Source organism: Nicotiana tabacum, chromosome 3 (assembly GCF_000715075.1).
Source record: "Nicotiana tabacum cultivar K326 chromosome 3, ASM71507v2, whole genome shotgun sequence".
Taxonomy (NCBI): domain Eukaryota; kingdom Viridiplantae; phylum Streptophyta; class Magnoliopsida; order Solanales; family Solanaceae; genus Nicotiana; species Nicotiana tabacum.
In genome coordinates, this window is record NC_134082.1 from 172,145,852 (window position 1) to 172,171,521 (window position 25,670).

The 25,670-nt window shown below is 39.6% G+C and overlaps 4 protein-coding genes across 5 annotated transcripts; all 4 read right to left on the minus strand.

Annotated features, from left to right (window-relative positions):
- Positions 1-489: 489 nt before the first annotated feature.
- Positions 490-2,239, minus strand: LOC107800049 (putative WRKY transcription factor 65). Of its 2 annotated transcripts, none has more exons than XM_016623189.2 (3): positions 1,952-2,239; positions 1,613-1,759; positions 490-1,489 (listed from the first exon to the last, which is right to left on the minus strand). In XM_016623189.2, exons 1-3 carry the CDS (start codon positions 2,092-2,094, stop codon positions 865-867), a joined length of 915 nt encoding a protein of 304 aa, XP_016478675.1. In that variant the 5' UTR covers positions 2,095-2,239; the 3' UTR covers positions 490-864. The 2 variants fall into 2 exon arrangements, with proteins under 2 accessions (XP_016478675.1, XP_016478674.1); XM_016623188.2 differs by having other exon boundaries at positions 1,613-1,762; positions 1,952-2,238.
- A 1,685-nt stretch (positions 2,240-3,924) lies between these two features.
- Positions 3,925-7,038, minus strand: LOC142177986 (uncharacterized). The gene is made up of 6 exons (XM_075247271.1): positions 6,619-7,038; positions 6,124-6,513; positions 5,889-6,044; positions 5,335-5,525; positions 5,080-5,197; positions 3,925-5,037 (listed from the first exon to the last, which is right to left on the minus strand). Exons 1-6 carry the CDS (start codon positions 7,036-7,038, stop codon positions 3,925-3,927), a joined length of 2,388 nt encoding a protein of 795 aa, XP_075103372.1.
- A 1,774-nt stretch (positions 7,039-8,812) lies between these two features.
- Positions 8,813-12,334, minus strand: LOC142177987 (uncharacterized). Its single transcript, XM_075247278.1, has 4 exons — positions 11,558-12,334; positions 11,045-11,401; positions 10,032-10,413; positions 8,813-9,462 (listed from the first exon to the last, which is right to left on the minus strand). Exons 1-4 carry the CDS (start codon positions 12,332-12,334, stop codon positions 8,813-8,815), a joined length of 2,166 nt encoding a protein of 721 aa, XP_075103379.1.
- Positions 12,335-12,388: 54 nt separating this feature from the next.
- LOC142177988 (uncharacterized) lies at positions 12,389-13,002 on the minus strand. The gene is made up of 2 exons (XM_075247287.1): positions 12,753-13,002; positions 12,389-12,663 (listed from the first exon to the last, which is right to left on the minus strand). Exons 1-2 carry the CDS (start codon positions 13,000-13,002, stop codon positions 12,389-12,391), a joined length of 525 nt encoding a protein of 174 aa, XP_075103388.1.
- Between the last annotated feature and the right edge of the window lie 12,668 nt (positions 13,003-25,670).

The following is a 25,670-nucleotide window of genomic DNA, read 5'->3' on the forward strand; positions in this document are numbered from 1 at the left end:
AAATCTAGGCTGTTTTCCAGTTTGACATAATACCACATCTAATGGTTGACATATATAAACTAACAACTGAGGAAAAATCTACCCTTAATTTTTGCTGGGAGCTAGGTTAAGATATTTATCACCAAAATTTACAGTTTAATGGAATTAGTGGAAGTATCTCCCACATAGCAGGTAGTATGAGTTTAATTATTCTTCGTTTCCTTTTGTTGATCTCTAATGTAATACTCCATCCGATCCACTTTAAATAATTTTGGGACGGTTTTTTTACATATTAAGAAGTTCATATTTTAGCATTGATTAATAATATAATTGACCATATTAACCTTAATTATTTATTGAAAATACAAAAAATACTCCTAGACTCTTTACTCCAAGAGCAACTTTGAAAAAAAGAATTTAATTCTTTCTTGATATTTGAAAAAATCAAATATTGTACATAAAAAAAAGGCCGGGAGGTAGTATAGTGAAAATATAAAAGAAAAGAAGAAATAAAAAGGGAAAAAGGTAGATCGTGATTGGCAAAATTCCCAAGACAAACAATAGCATATCTCTTCCTTCTCACTTAAAGTAAAGTAAAGAGGCATCGAAGAGGAATTTAGCCGTTGAAAATGAAACGGCCGGCAATGATGCTAATTACAATAAGATTGAGACAAAGCCCTCTCTATTGGAGAACTTTTATTTTACTATACTACAAAACCTACACTGAAATCTAAGAAAAAGTTAAAGAAATATTAAAAAGCAATAAAACCAAATTGCTTTGGTATCTTATGGCGCACGACGCGCAATTCCTAATGAATTAAAAGAGTTAAAAATATTTTCCTCAAGTAAAGACAAATGTAGAGAAGTGACACGTGTCGAACGATCTCAGCCCGTGGTCCCACACCAAGGTGTCAAGCTCAAGCTATGTCGCCGGCGTTCCTCGTCCCTTTCCATCATTCCACGGCCAAACACCCTTGAACATTCCGGCAACTCTCCGAGATCGGCGAAAAGTGAATCATCTTCTTCTCTCAATGTTGTTAAAGTTGATGACATGTCAATATCAGTAACGTCGACTTCGGTTAAAATAGGACTTTCTAGCATGGTAGTAGAAGAACACTCAAAATCCGAAAACCATCCAAATTCGTTGCAACTAATTAGTGAAGATTCACCGAGATTGGTAAATTTTTCATCCGAATTGGGCTCCGATTGACTTGCGAAATTGCTCGTGTCTTTTTCGCGCTCAATGTCTGAAACTACAATATTGGTAGTTGTTATTATTGTTGTTGCTGCTGCTGTTAGTGATGCTAATGTTTTCGTCTTCGTCTTTGCATTATTGGTACATGATGTAGTGGTAGTTGTACGTTGATTGTGTTGATTATTCCTAGAAGCCGGCCAAGGGTGGTTATGTTCACAAGAATACGTCACAACTAACATGTTAGGGTCTGCACGGCTCCTTTCAACTTGTTTTCTTGCTGGACATCCCTTTGAACTACTGCATCTATAATATCCCCTGTAATTATCATAATCATTCAATCAATTTCAGATATTTCATACAATTCAGTCCTAAAAGTTTATCAAATTACGACAAATTCCCAAAAATAATTAAAAAGGAAAATTCAATTCACTAACTAACCTAGGATAGGGAGAGCCTTTGATGGGTTTTTGTCCATATTTCCTCCATGCCCAAGAATCAGATGGCGGCATGCTTATTTCACCCTTCATCTTTGATCCTTCAACTTCTTTAATTGGCACTGATACCACTCTCTTTTGTATGGATCTTCTGCTGCAATTCAAAGAAATTAAATATATATGTTGTGAGCACCATATATTTCTCATGCACGCACATGACTTAAATATCAAAACATTCCCTCAAATCTCTTAAGCTGAAGTAAAATTTTCCACCAAAAACAAATGAAGAACTTCTTTATTGAACATGTCGGAAAAGAAAAGTAAGAAGGTATATGAGACTGACCTTCTTTTAGGGGAGGAAGTAGAAGTCATCATCTTGTTATCGTTGAACATGTCGGAACGCGGCGAATCGAGGCTGTTTTCCGGCGAATTCTCGGAATCTTCTTGCTCATGAGATAAAAAAATGTTATTGAATCTTCCATCCATGGCTATATCGAATTGAAGTACTTTTTCTTTTTGTCTCTTTTGGTCCTAAGTTTTGTAATTTATATATATAGAAGCTGTTGATATTTATGGAAGATAAGAGAGAGATTTCATGGGAACAAGAAAATGGAGGAAGAGAAGCGAATAGTATAAAAAGGGAGAGATGGGGTAGAGGTAATTAATTGTTTATAGAGGACGTGCAAGCAAATGTGAAACTAATCCAAAGGCCAATTATAATATTACAATTTGAAAACGACCTTAACGTTTGTTTTATCGTTATTCTAATCCTATTTATTTATTTATGGGCGCCATCAATTTTGGACTATATGGCTAGCTAATGGCTAGATGTCTAAATTTTCATAACTTAGTCCTCATACCATGTGTTTATTTTTCATTTAAAATGACATGTAAACTTTGTTGATTAAGCATCGACACCAAACAACGAAAAAACCCTGTTGATATTAGCAGGGACACCAAGGAAAAGAAAAGGGGGACGAGAAAGTCTACTTAAGATTAGAATTGCACCAATTATATGTAGATTTTGATACCTTTATCAAAGCCTCATTGGGTTCACATGCATGTTCCGAAAAGCATAATGCGAAGTACTTTTAAAAAAATGGATTAAGCATCTGGTATGCGGTATCTATATTGGTCAGATTAATAGGTTTACGTCGTGTAAGATTCATTAAGAAGAAGTATTTTTTTAGCTATCGGTAGTTCATCTATTCTCCGAAATTATTGATTAAGAATAAATAAATCTTATCATTCCACCACATTCTTTAAATAAATCTCACATGCCATCTTGGATGGTGCAAAATCAGACAATTTTGAGGATCTTTTTTCTCTTGAAAATGAAACTAAGGAAATTAATCTATTAATTGGATAGTTTTTCTTGATTATCAGGAGTGCCCAAGCCTAGTTTCAGCTCAATTCTAGCATACAATGTCACAGTAATGATTTTGAGTTTAAAAGAGTGGTCCATATAGGATTAGTTCAACAACAAATTTCGATGCATTGAAGAAGAAAGCAAGATAAGATCAAATGCATTTCTTAATTAATCTAATTATTCATTCTTAATTATTACTTAAGATGGTTAGTACTATTTATATTGATTAGATTATTTAATTTGTCTGTATCCATGTCAACGTCATGTTTTTTGGATAGCATAAACTATTTGCAATAAACTAAAATATTCATAAACGCTATCCTTGATATTTGCAGCTATGAAAAAAATATTAAGTTATTGTTAGAACTCAGAGAATGCTTGAGATGAAGAACCCTAGTAATGGAGGAAGCATGAGCAGAGAATGAGCTGAGGAAGAAGAAGAAAAAAATGAGAAAAATTTGTTCTGTATTTCACAATGTAACAGTACATTGTATTTTATACATGTATACATAATTAACTTCCACTAACAGATTAGTGGTCCCTACACTATTTCTACTAACTGAGTATGACAGTTGTACACTAACTATCTAACTAACAACTTCCTCCTTCTTGCTATGTTACTGCATCTGTTTCTACACTCCCTCTCAAGCTAGGTGGTGTAAAGATATTCAGCAATCCTAGCTTGGACACTAAGTACTCATGTTGAGCTCTAGGCAGTCCTTTAGTAAGCACATCTGCCAACTGTTCTTTGGTTCCCACATACTCTATCTAGATTAGTCCTTGCTGAATCTTTTGTCTTATGAAGTGGCAATCAATCTCTATGTGTTTGGTCCTTTCATGAAAGACAGGATTAACAGCTATTTGTATGACTGCTTTACTATCAGTGAAGATAGTAGCTGACAATTCAAACACCACTCCAATGTCCTTGAGTAATCCAAATATCCACACTAGTTCAACCACTGTTGTTTCAATATTTCTGTACTCTGACCCTGCAGAGCTTCTAGAGATAGTGCTTTGCTTATTTGATTTCCATGACTCAGTGAGTCCCCGTACTTTATACAAAATCCAGACACATACTTCCAAGTCAATGGGCATGCTGCCCAATCAGCATCACAGAAGACTGATATAACACTTTTCTTCTGACTAGATAGAAGTACACCTTGCCCAGGGTGATTCTTAAAATACTTGACCACCCTGAGTGCTGCCTCTATATGAGATTTCTTAGGCTTTTGCATAAACTGGCTATGAGTTTGAACACTAAATGCAATGTCTGGTCTTGTTACTGTCAGATATAGGAGTTTGCCCAGTAGCCTTTGATAGCTAGTTATATTTGGTAATAGTGCATCATCCAAGGTGTTGGCTGTGCCTATGTGTTCATCATACTGTGGAGTAGTGAGTTTCACATTTGCTTCAAGGGGTGTAGCAGCAGGCTTTGCAGCACCTAAGCCAAGTTCAGACACAAGTTCTAATGCATATTTTCTTTGATGCATTAGAATGCCCTGTGATGATCTTGCAAACTCTAACCCAAGGAAGTATTTCAGCTCTCCTAGGTCCTTCACCTTAAAGATCTTTTGGAGTGTAGCCTTGGTTTCTTCTACTAGTCTCAAATTAGGTCCTGTGATGAGCATATCATCCACATAGACTAATACAACCACAATGCAGCTGCCAATGCCTTGTACAAACAAGGAGTGATCATGTTGACTCTGTATGAAACGAAAGCTAATAAGTGCCTCTAATAACTTTGTATTCCACTGCCTGGGTGCTTGTTTGAGACCATACAAGGATTTCAAGAGTCTGCAAGCTGGCCTACTCTCCCCCTGACTCTGAAAGCCCTGAGGAAGAGTCATATAGATTTCATCAAGCAAATCTCCTTGTAGGAAAGCATTGTACACATCCATTTGGTGGATATGCCAATGCTCAGAAGTTGCAACAGAAAGTATGGTCCTAACTGTGACTATCTTAACAACTAGACTGAAGGTCTTTTGATGATCAATACCTTCCTGCTGGCTGAACCCCTTGGCCACCAATCTGGCTTTAAACCTTTCAACCTCCCATGTAGCCTTGTATTACACATTAAAGATCCATTTTCAATCAATATGCACCTTGCCTGGAGGAAGTGAGACAACCTCCCAAGGCTGTATTTTTGATTTCATAGCCTTCACCCACCTTGGGTCTTGAACAACCTCATCATAAGAAGAGGTTCCACAATGGATGAGAAGGCTGCAATATAGGACTGATAAGAAGGAGACAAAGAGTTATAAGAGACATATTTGGCTATGGAATATGGTGTAGTAGTGGTAGAAGGCTGAGTGACAAAGTCCTTAAGCCATAATGGAGGATGTTTGGTTCTAAGTGACCTTCTCAGTGTGGGGCAAGGCTCAGGAGCAATAGACAAAGGTTCAGGACCACTAGAAGAAGAAGTAGAGGGATTTATGTGAGAAAAGGAACATATATCTGTGTACACCTCTTCACAGGTAGGAGGTGAAGGAAGAGAATTGAATATAGGAGGAGAGACATGCAAAGAGTCTTTGAATGGAAAAACATTCTCCTAGAAGACAACATCTCTATTGACAAAGAATTATTGTGTAGAAATATCTAAAAGAATATAGCCTTTTTGAGTGTCTGAGAACCCCATGAGAACAACAGGCTTGGCCCTAGGCATAAGTTTGTCTGTCTCCTGAACTTGCTTAACAAAGCACAAACAGCGTAGAGTCCTAAGGTGTCCTAGCTGAGGCCTCCTCTTGTACAACTACTCATAAGGTGAACACCCATTCAACACTGAAGATGGTAGTTTGTTAATCAAGTATGCTGCAGTGATAACACAATGACCCCAAAACTTGATGGGAATGTAAGCTTGAAACCTCAGAGCTCTGGTGACTTCTAGGAGATGTCTGTGCTTTCTCTCAACTACCCCATTTTGCTGTAGAGTGTATGCACAGGTGGTTTGATGGAGAATACCAAGCTTATTAAAGACAGTTTTACACATTGAATTTAGGAACTCAGAGCCATTGTCAGATCTCACCATTTTTACTATTTTATTGAACTGTGTGTGAACAAAGGCAAGGAACTGTGGTAGTACAACAGACACATCAGATTTCAGTTTCAGTAAGAAAAACTCAAGTCATTCTAGTGAAGTTATTAACTACTGTGAGAAAGTATCTATAACCATCAAAGGTTGCAGTTTTATAAGGTCCCCAAAAATCTACATGAATTGGATCAAATACACTAGTACTATTGATACTACTGTGAGGAAATGGTGTACTAGTTAGTTTAGCACAATGACACACACAACAATTATTGATGGCATTAGTAATACTAGCTAGTTTAACAGGGAATAGTTTCTTCAGAACAATGATGGACACATGACCAGGTCTCCTATGCCATAAGACTATATCATTGGGATTGATTGAGAGATCAACCTTTGAGGTAACAGCTGCCAAGGACACAACAGTCAACCTCTTGTTTCCATGTTGTTGTAGAAAGCACAAACCATCTCTTTCTCTACCAATCTCCTTCACCCTGCCATTGAAGAGCTCCTGAAACACACAAAAATCAGGTTAGAAAGAGGCAAAACACCTTAGATCCCTTGTCATTTTTGACACTGACAGCAGGTTATACTTGAACTTTGGTACATAAAATACTTCTTTTAGTGTGTTGTTGTTTGATGTCTGACTATCTCCAACATGAGTTACTTGGGTGACATCTCCATTTGGCAAAAGAACCTTTCTAGGGATAGGGGGAGCAATTACAATGGCCTTATCTAACAGATTGACATTAGACACTATGTGATTAGTTTCCCCTATATCAATGATCCATTCTTGTGGACTATTGAAAACTAGTAAAGCAATACTAGTACCTGCTGCATTAGCTTGAGAGGTAGGTGAAAGACTATTGTTGTTTGTTGAGGTAGGACTGACTGTATTACTGTTCAAAATTTGCATAATCTGGTCATATTGTTCCTTGGTGAAGGGAAAGGCACTACCTCCTCCATGTTGTAGTTGTTGTTCCACATTTTCAGTATGACTGCTGTGTTGCAAGGGTTGAACAGATCTTGGCTGCATAGTAGTAATCTGAAAGCCAGGGTTTTGCTGTCCAGAAGGCTGTGTGTAGGGACTTAGTTCAGGTGGTGCATTCTAGTTGCCAGATGTTAAACCATACTCAGCTACTGCATTATAAGCACCAGCTCCCCCTTTTTTCTTAAACTTGTAGTCAGCTGGATAACCAACTATTTAGTTCAGGTGGTGCATTTTAGTTTACAGAAGTCACAGTATAGATTGAAATTCTTTTTGTGTTTTGGTCTATTATCAGACTTAAAGCTGTATAGTGTTGTAGATTCATAGTGACCACCAGTGGCATTAGGTGCAACACCTAAGATACCTGCTGATCCTGTGACATTTCTTTGACTCTTCTCACTCATTAACATAGCATAAGCTTGATTCACAGAGGGAACAGGTTTCATCATAAGGATTTGACTACGAGCTTGTAAATATTAGTCATTTAATCCCATAAGAAATTGATATAGCTTCTGTTTGTGCAGGTGTTCAATAAATTTCTTAGTTTTAGGGCAGTCACAACCAGGATGAGGAACTAGATCTTCAGTTTCGTCCCATAGATCCTTGAGTTTAGAATAGTATACAGATATAGAGGAGATACCTTGAGTTAGGGTTGCAATTTCCTTTTGTAGGTTATAACATCTAGTGTCATTCACCTTGTCAAAACGCTCTTGCAGATCCATCCACACTGTTTGTTCATTGGTTGCATATGCAATTCCGCTGATCAAAGTCGGTGCGACAACATTCATCAGCCACGATAAGACAATTGCACTGCATCTCTCCCACTGGTACCAGTATTTTTCTCAAAATTTTTCCTTCATCCACATTCCGTCAACATTCCGAGCTTATTTTGACCTAGAAGAGCAATTTTCAAAGATCGATACCATAGAGAGAAATTGTCTGTCCTTGTTAGTTGAAAGGAAATCAGAGAAATTCCACTTGTATAAGTGAATGCCAGATACAGAGGATGAGTGATTGGAAGTGAGATTCTTTCTTCAAATTCATCCTCCGATGAGGTTTGAGAGGTCTCAGTTATAGTTGCAGGTGTTTCTTGCTCAGAATTGTCATTCGCCATTGTTGACGATGACTTAAAGCTTCAGATTTGAGATATGAAGAAGAGACTTAAGATAGGACGAGAATTACAGATTTGGATTGATTTGTGAGCTTCAATTCATAGCTCGTGCTATGATACCATGTTAGAACTTAGAGAATGCTTGAGATGAAGAACCCTAGTAATGGAGGAAGCATGAGCAGAGAATGAGCTGAGGAAGAAGAAGAAAAAAATGAGAGAATTTTTTTCTGTATTTCTTAATATAACAGTACATTGTATTTTATACATATATACATAATTAACTTCCACTAACAGATTAGTGGTCCCTACAATATTTCTACTAACTGAGTATGACAACTGTACACTAACTATCTAACTAACAACTTCCTCCTTCTTGCTATGCTACTGCATCTGTTTCTACACTCCCTCTCAAGCTAGGTGGTGTAAAGATATTCAGCAATCCTAGCTTGGGCACTAAGTACTCATGTTGAGCTCTAGGCAGTCCATTAGTCAGCACATCTACCAACTGTTCTTTGGTTCTCACATACTCTATCTATATTAGTCCTTGCTGAATCTTTTGTCTTATGATGTGGCGATCAATCTCTAAATGTTTGGTCCTTTCATGAAAGACACAATTAGCAGCTATTTGTATGGCTGCTTTACTATCAGTGAAGATAGTAGCTGGCAATTCAAACACCACTCCAATGCCCTTGAGTAATCCAAATATCCACACTAGTTCAACCACTGTTGTTTCAATACTTCTGTACTCTGACTCTGCAGAGCTTCTAGAGATAGTGCTTTTCTTCTTTGATTTCCATGATTCAGTGAGTCCCCGTACTTTATAAAAAATCCAGACACAGACTTCCTAGTCAATGGGCATGCTGCCCAATCAGCATCACAGAAGACTGATATAACACTTCTCTTCTGACTAGATAGAAGTACACCTTGCCCAGGGTGATTCTTAAAATACTTGACCACCCTGAGTGCTGCCTCTATATGAGATTTCTTAGGCTTTTGCATAAACTGGCTAAGAGTTTGAACACTAAATGCAATGTCTGGTCTTGTTACTGTCAGATATAGGAGTTTGCCTAGTAGCCTTTGATAGCTAGTTATATCTGGTAATAGTGCATCATCCAAGGTGTTGGTTGTGCCTATGTGTTCATCATACTGTGGAGTAGTGAGTTTCACATTTGCTTCAAGGGGTGTAGCAGCAGGCTTTGCAACACCTAAGCCAAGTTCAGACACAAATTCTAATCCATATTTTCTTTGATGCATTAGAATACCATGTGATGATCTTGCAAACTCTATCCCAAGGAAGTATTTCAGCTCTCCTAGGTCCTTCACCTTAAAGATCTTCTGGAGTGTAGCCTTGGTTTTTTTTACTAGTCTCAAATCAGGTCATGTGATGAGCATATCATCCACATAGACTAATATAACCACAATGCAGCTGCCAATGCCTTGTACAAACAAGGAGTGATCATGTTGACTCTGTATGAAATGAAAGCTAATAAGTGCCTCTAATAACTTGGTATTCCACTGCCTGGGTGCTTGTTTGAGACCATACAAGGATTTCAAGAGTCTGCAAGCTGGCCTACTCTCCCCCTGACTCTAAAAGCCCTGAGGAAGAGTCATATAGATTTCATCAAGCAAATCTCCTTATAGGAAAGCATTGCACACATCCATTTGGTGGATATGCCAATGCTCAGAAGTTGCAACAGAAAGTATGGTCCTAAATGTGACTATCTTAACAACTAGACTAAAGGTCTTTTGATGATCAATACCTTCCTGCTGGCTGAACCCCTTGGCCACCAATCTAGCTTTAAACCTTTCAACCTCCCATGTAGCCTTGTATTTCACTTTAAAGATCCATTTTCAATCAATAGGCACCTTGCCTGGAGGAAGTGAGACAACCTCCCAAGGCTGTATTTTTGATTTCATAGCCTTCACCCACCTTGGGTCTTGAACAACCTCATCATAAGAAGAGGTTCCACAATAGATGAGAAGGCTACAATATAGGACTGATAAGAAGGAGACAGAGAGTCATAAGAGACATAGTTGGTTATGGAATATGGTGTAGTAGTGGTAGAAGGCTGAGTGACAAAGTCCTTAAGCCATAATGGAGGATGTTTGGTTCTAAGTAATCTTCTCAGTGTGGGACAAGGCTCAGGAGCAATAGACAAAGGTTCAGGACCACTAGAAGAAGAAGTAGAGGGATTTATGTGAGGAGAGGGACATATATCTGTGTACACCTCTTCACAGCTAGGAGGTGAAGGAAGAGAATTGAATATAGGAGGAGAGACATGCAAAGAGTCTTTGAATGGAAAAACATTCTCCTAGAAGACAACATCTCTATTGACAAAGAATTATTGTGTAGAAATATCTAAAAGATTATAGCCTTTTTGAGTGTCTGAGAACCCCATGAGAACAACAGGCTTGGCCCTAGGCATAAGTTTGTCTGTCTCCTGAACTTTCTTAACAAAGCACAAACAACGTAGAGTCCTAAGGTGTCCTAGCTGAGGCCTCCTCTTGTACAACTACTCATAAGGTGAACACCCATTCAACACTGAAGATGGTAGTTTGTTAATCAAGTATGCTGCAGTGATAACACAATGACCCCAAAACTTGATGGGAATGTAAGCTTGAAACCTCAGAGCTCTGGTGACTTCTAGGAGATGTCTGTGCTTTCTCTCAGCTACCCCATTCTGCTGTAGAGTGTATGCACAGGTGGTTTGATGGAGAATACCAAGCTTATTAAAGAGTGTTTTACACATTGAATTTAGGAACTCAGAGCCATTGTCAGATCTCACCATTTTTACTATTTTATTGAACTGTGTGTGAACAAAGGCAAGGAATTGTAGTAGTACAACAGACACATCAGATTTCGGTTTCAGTAAGAAAAACTCAAGTCATTCTAGTGAAGTCATTAACTACTGTGAGAAAGTATCTATTACCATAAAAGGTTACAGTTTTATAAGGTCCCCAAACATCTACATGAATTAGATCAAATACACTAGTACTCTTGATACTACTGTGAGGAAATGGTGTCCTGGTTACTTTAGCACAAGGACGCACACAACAATTATTGATGGCATTAGTAATACTAGCTAGCTTAACAGTGAATAGTCTCTTCAAAACAATGATGGACACATGACCAAGTCTCCTATGCCATAAGACTATATCATTGGGATTTATTGAGAGATCAGCCTTTGAGGTAACAACTTCCAAGGACACAACAGTCAACATCTTATTTCCATGTTGTTGTAGAAAGCACAAACCATCTCTTTCTCTACCAATCTCCTTCACCCTGCCATTGAAGAGCTCCTGAAACACACAAAAATCAGGTTAGAAAGAGGCAAAACACCTTAGATCCCTTGTCATTTTTGACACTAACAACAGGTTATACTTGAACTTTGGTACATAAAATATTTCTTTTAGTGTGTTGTTGTTTGATATCTGACTATCTTCAACATGAGTTACTTGAGTTACATCTCCATTTGGCAAGAGAACCTTTCTAGGGATAGGAGGAGCAATTACAGTGGCCTTATCTAACAGATTGACATTAGATACCATGTGATTAGTTTCCCCTATATCAATGATCCATTCTTGTGGACTATTGAAATCTAGTAAAGCAATATTAGTACCTATTGCATTAGCTTGAGAGGTAGGTGAAGGACTGTTGTTGTTTGCTGAGGTAGGACTGACTGTATTGCTGTTCAAAATTTGCATAATCTGGTCATATTGTTCCTTGGTGAAGGGAAAGGCACTACCTCCTCCATGTTGTGGTTGTTGTTCCATATTTGCAGTGTGACTGCTATGTTGCAAGGGTTGAACAGATCTTGGCTGCATAGTAGTCATCTCAAAGCTAGGGTTTTGCTGTCCACAAGGCTGTGTGTAGGGACTTAGTTCAGGTGGTGCATTGTAGTTGCCAGATGTTAAACCATACTCAGCTACTGCATTATAAACACCAGCTCCCCCTTTCTTCTTAAACTTGTAGTCAGCTGGATAACCAACTATTTTGTAGCAATTCTCCTTGCTATGACCTTTTAGTTTACAGAAGTCACAGTATAGATTGAAATTCTTTCTGTGTTTTGGTCTATTATCAGACTTGGAGCTGTATAGTGTTGTAGATTCATAGTGACCACTAGTGGCATTAGGTGCAGCACCTAAGATACCTGCTGATCCTGCTACATTTCTTTGACTCTCCTCACTCATTAACATAGCATAAGCTTGATTCACAGAGGGAACATGTTTCATCATAAGTATTTGACTACGAGCTTGTAAATATGAGTCATTTAATCCCATAAGAAACTAATATAGCTTCTGTTTGTGTAGGTGTTCAATAAATTTCTTAGTTTTAGGGCAGTCACAACCAGGATGAGGAACTAGATCTTCAGTTTCGTCCCATAGATCCTTGAGTTTAGAATAGTATACAGATATAGAGGAGATACCTTGAGTTAGGGTTGCAATTTCCTTGTGTAGGTTATAACATCTAGTGTCATTCATCTTGTCAAAATGCTCTTGCAGATCCATCCACACGGTTTGTGCATTGGTTGCATATGCAATTCCGCTGATCAAAGTCGGTGCTACAACATTCATCAGCCACGATAAGAAAATTGCATTGCATCTATCCCACTGATACCAGTATTTTTCTCGAAATTTTTCCTTCTTCCACCTTCCGTCAACATTCCGAGCTTATTTCGACCTAGAAGAGCAATTTTCAAAGATCGATACCATAGAGAGAAATTGTCTGTCCTTGTTAGTTGAAAGGAGATCAGAGAAATTTCACTTGTATAAGTGGATGCCAGATACAGAGGATGAGTGATTGGAACTGAGATTCCTTCTTCAAATTCATCCTCCGATGAGGTTTGCGAGGTTTCAGTTACAGTTGTAGGTATTTCCTGCTCAGAATTGTCATTCGCCATTGTTGACGACGACTTAAAGCTTCAGATTTGAGATACGAAGAAGAGACTTAAGATAGGACGAGAATTACAGATTTGGATCGATTTATGAGCTTCAATTCATAGCTCGTGCTATGATACCATTTTAGAACTCAGAGAATGCTTGAGATGAAGAACCCTAGTAATGGAGGAAGCATGAGCAGAGAATGAGCTGAGGAAGAAGAAGAAGAAAATGGGAGAAATTTGTTCTGCATTTCTCAATGTAATAGTACATTGTATTTTATACATGTATACATAATTAACTTCCACTAACAAATTAGTGGTCCCTACACTATTTCTACTAACTGAGTATGATAGCTGTACACTAACTATCTAACTAACAACTTCTGTCACAACCCGGATTTCCCACCCTCGGGAGTCGTGATGGCGTCTACTAATGTGAGCTAGGCAAGCCAATTATTAGACAAATTACCCTTTTACCAATTTTTATTCTTTTTAACATTATATAAAACAATAACGTGTAAACAACAAAAATTTAGAATAAGCGGAAGAAAACAATAAAATATCTGAACATGCGTCTATTACAATAGCTTAAACCTTAATCACCCAGAACTGGTGTCACAGTACCACAGACGGTCTAAGACTGCTAAATACAAGGTGTGAAATAAAAGAAACACTGTTTCTGAAGCAAAGAGATGCAACATGAAATAAAGGATAGAGGAGACGTCAGGGCCTGCAGACGCCTGCAGTTCTACCTTGGATCTCCGCGTGGATTGAAGGTAGCCTCCAAACTACGGTCCAAGAGCTGCTCTGGGATCTGCACATAGTGCAGAGTGTAGTATCAGCACAATCCACCTCATGTATTGGTAAGTGTCTAGCCTAACCTCGGCGAAGTAGTGACGAGGCTAGGACCAGACTACCAAATAAACATGTGCAGTTATATAATATACAACGGAGAGTGAAGCAGGAATAAACAAGTAAAGATGGGAGGGGGAAAGCATGCTTCGGGGAATAACAGGTAAAAACAGAATATCAAGAGAATTATAAAGGAACCAAAATCCAACTACTAACAAGGATAAGGAAAACAAAGGCAGAATTCACTTTCATTTCACATCTTGTTGCAGGTGTGCAACCCGCTCCCATTTCATATATCTCGTGGCAGGCGTACCACCCGCTTCCATTTCATTTATCTCGTGGCAGGCATGCCACCCTCTCCCATTTCATTTATCTCGTGGCAGGCGTGCCACCCGCTCCCATTTCATTTATCTCGTGGCAGGCGTGTCACCCGCTCCCATTTTATTTATCTCGTGGTAGGCGTGCCACCCGCTCCCATTTACAAATCAACAACAATCACAAAGAATCCCGATAAGGGAACAAGATCAATATAACCATATCCCCGCAAGGGAACAAGAGTAATATAACAACATCCCGGCAAGGGAACAATAATATTTCAATAACATCCCTGCAAGGGAATAATAATATTTCAATAACATGTGAAGTGCAATAATTTACAACGGAGTCATAACAATTACAATACAAGACTCACGGGCATGCTTGACACCGACATATAGATACTCGTCACCATGCCTATATGTCGTACTCCACAATTAACACGTAGCAAATAAGACACAACTCCTAATCCCTCAAGCTAAGGTTAGACCAGACACTTACCTCGATGCCACGAACACAATTCAAGTTTCAATTATAGCTTTACCCCTTGATTCCACCACCAATTCGCTCGTATCTAGTCACAAGTTACTTAATTACATCAATAAACGCTAAATGAATCAACCCCAATGCATGAAAATGAGTTTTTCAAAGTTTTACCCAAAAAGTCAAAAATTGCCCCACATGGTCAAAACCCGAGGTTCGAACCAAAACCCAATTACCCATTCCCCCACGAACCCAAATATATAATTTATTTTGGAATCTGACCTCAATTTGAGGTCTAACTCCTCAAATTTCAATATTCTAAGGTTTTTCCCAAAGTTCCCAATTCCACCATGAAAACCCCAGATTCTAGGATGAAATCTTGTAAAAAGAAGTTAAGAAGTAAAGAAAATGAGTTAGAAATCACTTACCAATGTTTTGGAGAAGAAAGGTTGTTTGAAAAATCGTCTCTTATGTTTTTGGGGTTTTGAAAAATGAAAAATAACTGAAAATCCCGTTTTAATATACCCCTCTCAGACCCCCTGTGCGGACCACACAAAATCGAGTGCGGTCGCACAACTCTCCATGTGGACTGCAATGACATGCTTTAGTATTTTGGCCATAACTTTCTTTACAGATATATTGTGATTTCCTTACCTTTATGGAAACTAGACATGAAGGGCTACAACTTTCGTTTTTGAATCATCTCAAAATTCCAAGTAGATCAAAATATATAGGCTTCCGAAGTCGGACCAGTGAACCTGTGCGGACCGCACAAAATCGAGTGTGGCCGCACATCCCCACCGTGGACAGCACCAAAACCAATGCGGTTAGCACTGGCGGGTTCAGAGATTTACACTTCTCTAAACCTGCAACATCCATGTTTTAAGCCTAAGACATCCCGGAACCTACCCGAAACTCACCCGAGCCTTCGGAACTCCAAACCAAGTGTGCATACTAACTCAAAGACATCATATGGACCTACTCGTGCGATCACATCATCAACATAACATGTAAAATCATGAATTAAATCTCAACACTCAACATTTTCATCAAGAACTCTCAAAGTTCATAACTCTTCAACTGGAAGTCCAACTCACGTCAAATAAACTCCGTTTTCACCAAATTTCACAGTTATCTTTCAAATACTATAACAAGTTTGCATCGGGCTTCGGAACCAAAATACGGGCCCGATAACAATGGTTTCAAGCATTAATTCTTTTCTTCATTTCTTAGATAATTCAGTAAAATAATTTCTTTCAAAAATTGATTTCTAAGGCTTGGGACCTCGGAATTCATTTCCGGGCATACGCCCAAGTCCCATATTTTATTGCGGACCTCGTGGGATCGTCGGAACACGGATCCGGGTCCGTTTGCTTAAAATATTGACCAAAGTCAACTATAATCAAAATTTTAACTCTAGAAACTTCTATTTGTCATATTTTCGCATAGAAGGCTTTCCGGATATAGGTCCGGACCATGCACGTAAATTAAGATGAGAAAAAGAAGGTTTTTAGTCCTTAGAACACTAAATTCACTTGCAACACAAGTGATGACCATCACAACTTACTCCTTGCTATGTTACTGCATCTGTTTCTACAGTTATTACCATTTTGCAGTTTATAACTGTAAATCCAATTTCACATAAGGAGTATAAACTGAGGACAAAATTAAACCTTTCTTTGAATTAACAAAAAGGATTTATTTTTTTCTAATAAAATGTTTATTATTTGCATAGATCTATAACTTATATATATCGTAAAAGCTGGCATCAGACAATTGACATCAAATTGAGGTTTCATTAATTAAACTGCAGGCACCAAAAAACCTGTAATATTAAGAATCACATGGTTGCTTGAGCAGTGAGAATCAAAATTTAATGCGTAATCATGGAACCGAATCAAGAATCATTTTCGGGTTTATTATTGTCTGCCTATTTTCCACATGACAAATTCACTTCGTTGCCTTAATTTATTGTCTGTTCTTGAGTAAAAATAATATTGGCTTACAGATTATGCTGGAACAGTGACGTAGTAGATCCAAAAATATTAGAATTGTTTAGGTAAATTACAACTCATATGGAAGAAAAATGAAAATCTCGTTTCAAGAATTAAAAAGATAGACTGACAGTATTAAACTTTTCTATATCGTAATTTATGAAAATATCAGAAATCAAACATTGCCATCAGATGGTAAGTAGCATTAATTAATTAAACTAACATGATGAAGTATGATTATGTAAAGCATCTTGAGTGAATCAAAGTGCTTATAATATTAATTATTGCAGACAAAGAGTTACGTAACAATGCCCTATTGGATGACTTTATTTAATGCTTCTCTTCTTCTGACTTTCTTCATCCTAGCAGCATGTTGCATCCATTCTTTAATTTGGCAGTTGGTTGAAAGAGTACACCATATAAAAGAATACTACTAAATAGATCTATTATTTAAACGATGTGAAACTTCCTCTTGGTTTCCTTCTATCACTGAAATCTTCTTCCCCAGCTTTACACTTCTCTTTTTCTTTATTTCGAATTTTGACTTGTTAAGGCATCCTACATTATATTAGTCAAACTTTAATGACATACATAGTTTATTGTAGCAGCGATGTATTATTGGCCAAGCTTTTCCTTATCACACATTAATTTGTTCAGAAGCTTGCTTTGTCTAACTTTTGGGTGCACAAAGGGAGGTTTTAAGACTTTATTTCTTGGTGTCCAATAAGGGGGAGACAATGTCAACGATAAAACCATATAAGGTAAGAATATGGTGTCACATTAGGGAAAATATTTTTCATAGCGGGAATGGATATAGTAGGTTACGTTGTTAGTGTTCTTGTTATCTTTTTGAAGTGATCTAGAGGGAGTTGACTGCAAACTCCAAACTTTTCGTTGTTATATGCCTATTTACAGTTAAGTGAAGTACAAAATTTCAGTGACGTGAGAGTATATATAAACAAACTTACAATATTTTTTGTGGGTTCAAATGAATCTATTAGAATTAATATGGACAAATAAAATAAGATTACTCTAACTTTGAATTCACTAATTCTAGATCTTAGATTTAGAACTAAAGGTACTTAGATATCACAATTGGTTGCCATACTTCTAGCCATGAAATATAGCTCTTCGTACCTTCTTGCTTGGATGGACTATTTAACTCTTGTTTACTTATGAACTGAACAAACTTCAAATTATTTATAATTTTATATTACCAAAGATAATTCAGTTAGCTAGAATGTTAAACATCAAGACCAAATTGACAAAAAGAAAGAGATCACATGTGAATCTTTAGGGATGGATATAGTTAAAAATTCTCGTAGTTGGATAACTTGGTTGTGCATTTGATTCCTTCTTCGTGAGGGTTTTTTCTTGGTTGTGCATTTGAGTCCTTCTTCGTGAGGGTTTTCTCTCTCTACAACTTAGAGCTTTTTCCCCTCCGTGTGGGGTTTATTCCTTGCCCTAATTTATCAAATATACAAAAATTACTTCAATTTCACCTCCTAATTATACTCTCAAACAGATTTCAACAAATAACCCTATCAAAATCGCTACTTTCGTCCTCTATGTTTCCCAATTTTGGCACACTCCGTTCTCTCATTAAATTTCCTCTCTCTAGATTTCCGAGCCGCTGACCGGTCCCCTTCTCATTTCCGGCCAGGTACTTATCTCCATCAGCTTTTCTTGTAAGCAAGCTCATGGGCTTAAAACTTGCGACTATCGCCGTTGATTTTGGCATCTGGGTTGTGTTTGTCTACTTTGTTTTGAGTTAATTCTAAGTCATGGGGATTTGCTAATTGGGCTCGGTAGGTTACAAAAAAGGAAGAACAACAGAGAGCAAAGAAAAGGGAAGCAAAATCACAAAGTTCATATCATCATCATCATCATCAGGAATTTACAGTGCAAAGATGGCGGGAGAAATTACACAACGCCTTCATAAATTTATTTTAACGGAGGAAGAAAAGGAGGCTGTGGCAATAGAGTTTCCAGATATTCAGGCAAGCATGAAGAATGTGAAGTAAGTCTTCTTGGTAAGGTAATCTCTGACAAAAAGGTGAATTTTTATGGAATTAGGAATGCTATGACTCTGGCTTGGGGTAACCCTAGAGGATTACAAATTAAAGAAATCACATGGAATTTTTTCTAGTTCATCTTTAAGGACAAGACAGGTTTAGAGAAAATTAAACTTGGTACTCCATGGTTATATGATAGATACCTTCTCAACATTCATCCTTGGGAACCAGGATTGGAGAGTGACTCTCCAATTTTTAATGAGAGTAATATGTGGGTTCAAGTTTGGAACATTCCTTAACACTGGATGTCAAAGGATGTTGGTCGAAAAATAGGGCATGCGTTAGGCGGTATCCTAGATATTCTCATTCCTGAAAATGGGAGTAAAGAGGGTCAGTATATGAGGCTTAAAATCAAGATTAATATTACTAAGCCACTGCTTAGAGGGAAATGGATCAAGCTAGGCTCTGAAACTATATGGGTTGAATTGAGATATAAAAATCTACCTTATGTTTGTTACTATTGTGGTGTGCTAGGGAATAATGATAAAACCTGTATACAGAGGGAACAAGATGTACGATCAAGAAATCTTAGAAGCGATCAGTTCAGGACATGGTTACGAGCAGAGAACAATGCATCTTTCTCGGGAAGTCAAAAGTGTCAAGATTTTAATAATGATAGAGTGGGGAATACAATGATGAGATATCGTAACTATAAATTAGTTCAGGAGAAAAGAGCTACAGGAACCAGGGAAGATTTGCAACATCTGGAAGACGACGGAGACTCGATGGATATGCAGGATGGTATAAAGAAAGAGAATGTCCAGGTGTAGGAAAATGGATTACATGGGAAGGAAGTTCTGGATTTGCAAGCAAAGGACGATGCTAATTTGAATGCCAAAGAGGAAGTGCACCACGAAATCTCTAACCTTACGAACCGATTGGCCAAGGCATGAACATCAACTACAAGAAGTCTCTCCCCAACTGGAATATATGCCAAACTCCCCATATTCACCGCCTTTCGGCTCAAAGCATCGGTCACCACATTGGCCTTCCCCGGATGGTACAAGATAGTAATATCATAATCCTTTAGCAACTCCAACCACCTCTGCTACCTCAAATTGAGATCCTTCTGCTTGAACAAGTGCTGGAGGCTACGATGATTAGTAAACACCTTGCAAGACACACAATACAAATAATGCCTCCAAATCTTCAACGCGTGCACAATGGCAGCCAACTCCAAATCATGAACGGGGTAGTTCTTCTCGTGGGGCTTCAACTGACGAGAAGCATAAGCAATAACTCTGCCCTCCTACATCAATACATACCCAATACCAACTCTCGAAGCATCATAATACACGGTATATGGACCTGAAATTGATGGCAAAACTAACACTGGAGTTGTGGTCAAGACTGTCTTGATCTTCTGAAAGCTCTCCTTACACTCATATGACCATACAAATGAAGCACCCTTCTGAGTCAACTTGATCAAGGGTGATGCGATAGATGAAAATCCCCGAACAAACCGGCGATAATAACCCGCTAAACCAAGAAAGCTGTGAATCTTTGTAGCTGAGGACGATCTGGGTCAACTCTGAACCACCTCTATCTTCTTCGGATCAACCTGAATACCCTCGTTGGATACCACGTGTCCCAAGAAAGCCACTGAACTGAGCCAAAACTCACACTTGGAGAACTTTGCATAGAGCTTCTCCTCCCTTAATCTCTGCAACACAACTCTCAAATGCTCCGCGTGCTCCTCCTGACTATGCGAATACACCAGAATATCATCAATGAAGACTATAACAAACGAGTCGAGATAAGGCCGGAACACGTTGTTCATCAAATGCATGAATGCTGTTGGGGCATTGGTCAGCCGAAAAGACATCATCAAGAACTCATAATGACCATATCGAGTTCTGAAAGCTTTCTTAAGAATATCCGAGTCCCTGATCTTAGACTGGTGATAACCCGAACGGAGATCAATCTTGGAGAACACTCTCACTCTCTGAATCTGGTCGAATAAATAATCAATAAGAGGAAAATGATACTTGTTCTTAACTGTTACTTTGTTCAACTACCTATAATCAATGAACATCCTCATAGTGCCATCCTTCTTCTTCACAAATAGAACCGGCGCACCCCAAGGTGACACACTAGGCCGAATGAACTCCTTATCAAGGAGTTCCTAAAGCTTCTCCTTTAACCCCTTCAACTCCGCTGGTGCCATACGATATGGCGATATAGAAATGGGCTGAATGCCCGGCACCAGGTCAATACCAAAATCAATATCCCTGTCTGGTGGCATGCCCGACAGGTCTGCAGGAAACATATCGGGAAACTCCCTCACAACTGGAACAGAATCAATATTGGGAGTCTCTGCACCGACATTCCTCACAAAGGCTAGATACGAAAGACAACCCTTCCCAACCATACGCTGGGCCTTCAAGAATGAGATTACCCTACTGGGAACATAATCAGTCAAACCTCGCCACTCAATCCGTGGCACACCCGACATAGAAAATTTCATTGTTTTAGCATGACAGTCCAGAATAGAACGACACGGAGATAGCCAATCCATGCCCAAAAATAACATCGAAATCCACCATACATAATAGTAAAAGATCCATTCGGGTCTCCAGATCCCCAATAGTCACCACACACGACCAGTACACATGGTCTACAATAACAGTATCGCCCACCAGAGTAGATACATGAACAGGTGAAACAAGAGACTCACGAGGCATATCCAAATAACGAGCAAAATATGATGACACATAAGAAAAAGTGGAATCGAGATCAAATAATACAGAAGCATCTCTGTGGTAGACTGAGACAATACCTGTAATAATAGCATCAGAAGCAATAGGTCTAGCTGAAAGTGCATAAAAACGGGCCTAACCGCTACCTGATCGACCTCCCCCTCTAGGGTGACCCCTAGCTGACTAACCTCCACCCCTAGCTGGGTGGGTGGATGGTGGTGAATTAACTGGTGTTGAAGCCGATGTCTGACTCCTCTACTAAGATGAACTCGCAAGACGACGAGGACATTGCCTCCATATATGACCCATCTCTCCACGCTCATAGAAACTCCCGGGTGTCGGAGACGGGGACTGAAGGGAACCCCTAGCACTGAAATGACTAGCAGATACTCCTGGCATAGAAGAGCCCTGAACTGATAGAGCACGAGATGAACTCTGAGCAGCACTAAGTGATGACTGGCCCTGATGAGAACCATGACCCGATAATGCCCCATGATAACCTAGGCAAGCTGGCTGAGCATGCCTGAATGGACGACCTCTGTCGTGCTGAAACTGGCCTCTCAAAGGGGCACCACCATAACTACCAGATCCTCGAGGCCTTTTGGCCTCCCTCTCATCTCGCTCCTGGCGACGAACTAACTCAATCTCACGAGTAATGTAAACAGCCTCCTCAAAGGTAGCACCATACACCCTCTCCTTGGTCATGAGAATATAAAGCTGATAAGTGAGGCCATCCAAAAACCTCCTAATCCTTTCTCTATCTATCTGAACCAACCAAATAGCATGACGAGCTAACTCGAAGAACCTCATCTCATACTGCATCACAGTAATCTCTCCCTGACACAACCACTCGAACTGCCTGTGCATCTCCTCTCTACGAGACTACGGCACATACTTTTCCAAAAAGAGGATGGAGAACTACTGTCAGGTAAGGGGTGTTGAACCAACAAGCCTACGCCTCTCATAAGCCTCCCACCAAGTGAAAGCAGCTCCAGAAAATTGAAAAGTAGTGAAAACGACCTCGCTGGTCTCCAAAATACTCATTGTGCGAAGAATCCGCTGACACTTGTCCAAGAAACCCTGGGCATCCTCGCTCTCTGCACCACTGAAAGTCGGAGGCTGAAGTCTACCAAACCTCTCCAACCTAAGCTGCTCGTCCTCTAGAATGGTAGGAGCTACATAGTCCTGAGCAGCTGCAACCGGCTGGGCTGGATGTGCCCCCGGTGTCTGAAGTCCCTGCACGACCTGCACAGGTGTGCAAGCGGCGGGAGTCTGAGTGCCTCCCCCGGCCTGAGAAGTAGCTGCGGCTGTAGTAACTGAGATCGCCTGAGCTAAGCCAGTGAAAACTGATAGAATCTGAGCCAAGGCCTCCTAAAGACCTGGAATAACAATAGGCACAGCTGGTGCCTGAGCTGGTATTGCTGGAGCGTCCACAACTGGGACCTGATCCTAGACTGGGGAAGCTGGTAGATCTGTAGGTGTTGCCCTAGCTGCTGTGCGGGCTACACCCTTGCCCCTACCGTGACCACGATCGCGTCCTCGGCCCCTAGTGGCCACAGTTGGTAGTACTGGTGGTCGTCCATCTTGACCGGTAGCGCGTGTCGTTACCATCTGTGAGAGAATAGAATAACAGAAGTTTAGTACTCGCATCAACAAATTCGCACGACAAGAATTTCAAGATAATGAAGTTTTTCCTAAAGGTTCTGTAGACTCTCGAGGATAAATATAGACGTCTCCGTACCGATCCGCGAGACTCTACTAAACCTGCTTATGACTCGTGAGACCTATGTAACCTAGGCTCTGATATCAATTTGTCACGACCCTAAACCCAGACCCGATCGTGATGGAGCCTCTCGCGAAGACAAGGCCAGCCGACACACTCCCAATTCATTTTAAGCATCAGGGTGTCACTAGTCTTGAGCATCTATCATAAAAACTACAAGTCTGAAAGAGTCTACACAACTATTACATAACTAAAATAGGAGAAAATAAGATAGAGGGAGAAGCACTGGGCTGCGAACGCCGAGCAAATACCTAGTGAATCTCCGAAGTTTGTTGGAAGCTCTCAGCCCTCGCAAGCAGGACCTAAAGTGCTTGAATTTGCACACGGGGCGCAGGGAGTAAAGTGAGTATTCCAACTCAGTGAGTAATAATAATAAATGAAGACTGAGCGATAAGAAATCACGTAAAAACACATCAACATACTATAAAGAAGCAGTATAAAACCAGTAAAAGCAATGAAACAATGAAAACATATAAAAACACTTAGTTCAGAAGAAGCTTCATTAAAATACCTTTTTTATAGTTAAACAATTAAATGAGAAGCAGCTATAACAGATAAACACATAAAAATTCGCCCTTCGGGCATAATGTCAACAGAATCCGCCCCTCGGGCCATATCATGAAACAACACCAGCCCCTCGGGCTATATCTCATATCACAATGGGTACCCGCTCTCAATGGGGGTGTAAAGACTTCGGGAAGGGCCCCTTACGGCCCAAGCGCAATATCAATCTATCTCGTGGCAAAATCAGTAGGCTATCGGCCTCATATCAACAAGCCACCTCGTGGCGTACAATCTTAGGCCCTCGGCCTCATAATCATGAATCAGCTCAATAACCTCACAACACAGGCTCTCGGCCTTACTCAGTCAGAATCTCATAAGCCACTCGGGCAACATTAAAACATGATGCTCAGCCCAAATTATCATTTAAAATATCATTTAATGTATTAAAATAGAGTAAACATGGCTGAGTTATGAAAGCAGCAGGATATAGCATGACTAAGCACAAGTATAAAGTCAAAACAGTGAGAAAATATCAGTAAAAATCCCCTAAGAGTTCAAATAGTTGGCGCGAGGCCTAAACATGGCATTCAACCCAAAACATGATGATAACAAATAGTTTTCAATCAAAGACGCGGTAAAACAGTCATTCACGATGGACTAAGTCATAATCCCCAATGGTGCACGATCCACCCTCATTATCTAGCGTGTGCGTCACCTCAATATAGCACAACGATGTGTAATCCGGGGTTTCATACCCTTAGGACAACATTTACAATCATTACTCACCTCTATCCGCTCCAATCTCTAGCTCGCGATGCCCTTGCCTCTCGAATCAGCCTCCGGATGCCCCAAATCTAACCAAAATCAGTGCAAAACCATCAAAATATGCTAAGTGAACAAAGCCCTCTCGAAAGAAATCAAATTACAACACAAATCCCGAAATTAGACAAACCCGACCCCCGGGACCACGTCTCGAATTTCGATAAAAATTACATCAATAGACTCCTTATCACTCCCCGAGTTCATTCATATCAAAATCATCAAAATCCAACCACAAACGACCCCTCAAATCCCAAATTCTAGGTCTCCAATTACAAGCCCTAGTTCTTCAATATTAGGCTTAAATTCCATGATTAATTAGGTAGAATTCACATTAGAATCGAGTATTAAGTCCATAAATCTTACCTCCAAGTGTTTCCCCTTGAATACTTCTTCAAAAAGCTCCAAAATCGCTCAACAATGGTGGAAGTTAGCCCTAAAATCGCGGACAAATGGCTATTTAAACATTCTGCCCAGGCATCCAATCCTTCTTCGCGAACGTGGTCAAAGCCTCACGTTCGCGAAGCACAAACTCAAGTTGACCAAATTTTCCTCCTTCGTGAACGCATCCTACCTCTCGCAAACGCGATGCCTCCAGACTCCAAACTTCGCGAACGCGGCTCCCCTTCTCGCGAATGTGATGCACAAGACCCCAGCCCTTTGCGAATGCGGAACTTCCCTCGTGAGCGCGAAGGCTAAAACTCCAGCCTGACCTGCTAACCCTTCGCGAATGCAAGGTCCCACTCGCGAACGCGAAGGTCAATTTTCTGCAACACTCAATAGCAGTTTTCTGCAATCTCCAACAACTTGAAATGGTCCGATTGACCACCCGAAACTCACTCAAGGCCCCCGGTACCTCAACCAAACATGCCAACATATCCCATAACATTATTCAAACTTGATCCAACCTTCGGAACGCTCAAAACAATATCAAAACACCAAATTCGCATCGGATTCAAGCCTAAGAATTCCAAATTCTTCTAAATTCCGCTTTCGATCAAAAAGTCTACCAAACCACGTCCGAATGACCTGAAATTTTGTACACACATCCCAAATGACACAAGGGAACTTCTACAACTCTTGGAATTCCATTCCGACCCTTATATCAAAATCTCACCTATCAATCGGAAAACGCCAAAATTCCAATTTCCCCAATTCAAGTCTA

What these genes read in the sequence shown, in the direction of transcription:
- LOC107800049 (XM_016623188.2), bottom strand. Translation starts at nt 2,094, where the DNA reads ATGGATGGAAGATTCAATAACATTTTTTTATCTCATGAGCAAGAAGAT. An exon ending in ACTTCCTCCCCTAAAAGAAG is followed by an intron (nt 1,763 to 1,951) that starts GTCAGTCTCATA and finishes TTTGAATTGCAG; the next exon opens with CAGAAGATCCATACAAAAGA. An exon ending in AAAGGCTCTCCCTATCCTAG is followed by an intron (nt 1,490 to 1,612) that starts GTTAGTTAGTGA and finishes TGATAATTACAG; the next exon opens with GGGATATTATAGATGCAGTA.
- LOC142177986 (XM_075247271.1), bottom strand. Translation starts at nt 7,038, where the DNA reads ATGCAGCCAAGATCTGTTCAACCCTTGCAACACAGCAGTCATACTGAA. An exon ending in GTTATAGATACTTTCTCACA is followed by an intron (nt 6,045 to 6,123) that starts GTAGTTAATAAC and finishes GTACTACCACAG; the next exon opens with TTCCTTGCCTTTGTTCACAC. An exon ending in CCTTGCCCCACACTGAGAAG is followed by an intron (nt 5,198 to 5,334) that starts GTCACTTAGAAC and finishes CCTATATTGCAG; the next exon opens with CCTTCTCATCCATTGTGGAA.
- LOC142177987 (XM_075247278.1), bottom strand. Translation starts at nt 12,334, where the DNA reads ATGAAACATGTTCCCTCTGTGAATCAAGCTTATGCTATGTTAATGAGT. An exon ending in CAAATGGAGATGTAACTCAA is followed by an intron (nt 11,402 to 11,557) that starts GTAACTCATGTT and finishes TGTGTGTTTCAG; the next exon opens with GAGCTCTTCAATGGCAGGGT. An exon ending in TTTGGGGACCTTATAAAACT is followed by an intron (nt 10,414 to 11,044) that starts GTAACCTTTTAT and finishes GTTGTCTTCTAG; the next exon opens with GAGAATGTTTTTCCATTCAA.
- LOC142177988 (XM_075247287.1), bottom strand. Translation starts at nt 13,002, where the DNA reads ATGGCGAATGACAATTCTGAGCAGGAAATACCTACAACTGTAACTGAA. An exon ending in GCTCGGAATGTTGACGGAAG is followed by an intron (nt 12,664 to 12,752) that starts GTGGAAGAAGGA and finishes TGAATGTTGTAG; the next exon opens with CACCGACTTTGATCAGCGGA.